This window comes from Montipora capricornis, chromosome 6, assembly GCF_036669925.1.
Source record: "Montipora capricornis isolate CH-2021 chromosome 6, ASM3666992v2, whole genome shotgun sequence".
Lineage (NCBI taxonomy): Eukaryota > Metazoa > Cnidaria > Anthozoa > Scleractinia > Acroporidae > Montipora > Montipora capricornis.
In genome coordinates, this window is record NC_090888.1 from 57285253 (window position 1) to 57287752 (window position 2500).

At 35.9% G+C, this 2500-nt stretch overlaps 1 protein-coding gene across 1 annotated transcript in view; it reads left to right on the top strand.

The window, feature by feature from the left end:
• LOC138052591 (intraflagellar transport protein 88 homolog) overlaps positions 1-2500 on the top strand; it is a 36765-nt gene that overhangs the window by 31451 nt on the left and 2814 nt on the right. Inside the window, exon 27 of the mRNA XM_068899124.1 lies at positions 469-588. Coding sequence (XP_068755225.1) covers positions 469-588 — 120 coding nt within the window. The remainder of the gene's footprint in view (positions 1-468; positions 589-2500) is intronic.

Sequence of the window (2500 nt, forward strand, 5' to 3'; positions counted from 1 at the left end):
TTTTTGGAATGTCGTTATTGGTGAAGGAGGCGTGGTGGCCTCATGGCCGAACGGACTCCGGGTCAAGTGGTCCAGGTTTGGGTCCTGGGTACATAATGTGTTGTGTTCTTGGGCAAGACTCTTTACTCTCATGGTCCGGGGAAATGCTGGGGGTAACCCTGTGATGGACTAGCATCCCATCCAAGGGGGAGTAGAAATACTCCTAGTCGCTTCATGCTATGGAACCTGGAGATAAGGGGCGACCTGATGGGCCATCTGGCTTGTAAGCAGAGACTTTACCTTTACCTTTACCATTACTGGTGACTTGCCCTTTCCATGGTCACACTTGTAGGGTGTTTTGGGGGACATATGAATTATAGCATATTTGGTGGGGCTCTGGGTATAAATGTCTGAAGCACTACTGTTGGTAATAGAATGATTCTTACTTACAATGAATCTGTCATTCTTTACTAAAATTGCCATGTGCAGGATCAGAACGAGTGGATAGTAGTGGAGGCAGAAGAAGTGCAAATCGCTCTGCTGGACGGACCAAACCTTTCATCTCTGACAATGATGACTCCGTTAGTTTTGGTGGCACAAAGGGAGTTGGTGAGTCTATCATTTTACTTGAAGTCTTCATCATTTTTAGTATGGGTTATCAAGTGGTGTCAAGTGAAATTAGGGAATAATTTCATGCATGTTTTGTGCAAATTCAATTCATTTTCATATTTTTGATTTTTTTAATCCTAAATTATGACACAAATAGAGGGTATTACATGGCTGCGCGGGGAAACGAATTTTATCTTCAAGTGCTGAAAGTATAAAACACGCATGTTGTGTAACATGAAACAAGATATGAAGGTTATGAAAAGTAAATAATGATAACGTAAAATTTTGCAATAAAAATGTTAATGTAGTAGAGAAGAATTATATTGAAGCACAAAAGTATCTACAGTGAAGACAAAGCTCGCGTTTTATTGGCTGATCGTGTTCGTTACCATGACAACACCTGTATTCTATATTCTCACATGTGAAAGATAAAAATAATATGTTCACTGCACACGGTGAAGATATGATTTTTTAGTAAAAGGAGAAATCCTGGTATTTCATCGGTATCTATGTAATAAATTGATTTTAACTCCAAACAGGAGGCCAACTTACTAGTTATTGTGTTTATCAACTACAGGTAATTTGCAATTGGGTATGTGTTCATTGAATGATTCCTAGGTGACAATATTATTCTCCTGCTATCTCACTATTGCCTGAAGTATACTGAGATGGTTTCTTTGAATTGCTCTTTAATGGTGCACCTAGTGGGTCAAACGTAAGAGATTGAATTGAGTGAGCTAGCTCTTCTTGAAATTCATTGGCTTCATCAAACTGCTCCTTTTGTACATTTCTGTCTTGTATGGAGGCTAATGCTGGAAAGTCTGAAATGTCAGTCATAATAAATGAGATTGCAAGTCTGAAATCAATCAATTAACCAATCAATAGACTTAATTTAAAACTCTGAATTGGTAAATATAGCACACAGGTTGATAGTTTGACCAAGTAAACAATAATAAGTCAAAATAAGAAAATATAAAAGATACTAACAAAAAATATATATGTGTACATGTCATATGCAATAAAAATATGGAGGAATTATTGCTTATACTTAAAGTCAACATTACGAATGAGATTTTTAAAAGTTCTAAGGTTATCGAATGAAAGGGAAAATGTGTTAGTAATTGACATGCATACGCTCTGCGCTGTAACAGGAGTTGAACCTGTCACCATTACCTTCCCTTCCCTACGCTTTTTGACATTCATTATGAATTTAAAGTACAGTTTCCTGTTTGATATGTAGAATTATATTAACCTTTTTTTTCTAAGAGCTGTTTAAGGCACAAAGGGGATGTATGATTAATTTCTTTATTTTAGGGCATAGCCCAAGAGGAATAAATCGTACTGCCACGAGGTGCCAACATTCAACAAATACAATTTTCTTTTATCCCGAGTTATTATTGTGCTTGCCTTCTGTTCAATGTGTACCTCACTTTCTTTTATATACCACCAATTCAGTTTCACATATTTTATCTGCCAATATCTTGTTTTTGTTAGCCTTCAATTTTGCATTAAAATTAACAGCTAACAAGTGACACGCATACGCTACAGGTGCTGCTCTGTAACGGTAATTTTCCCTAAAGCTCAACTTATTTGATTTTCATTGTGAAGTTAAAGTTCAGTTTCCTGTTTGATTTGTACAATTATCGTAACTCTCATTTTCTAAGGGATTTTTTTGCCATTAGAGGAATACGTGTCTGATTAATAAATCGTAATAATTATTATTTTCATGGGACACCACCATTCAGAAACTATAATGAAGATTATTTTGATAACCCGTCATTAATCTGCCTTCTGTTCAATGTGTACCCCAATTTCTTCTATATGCCACCTATTTCATTGTTCATTCTTTTTATCTGCCAAATACTTTGTTTTTGTTGGCTATCAATTTCACATCAAACGTATGTATCCTTTT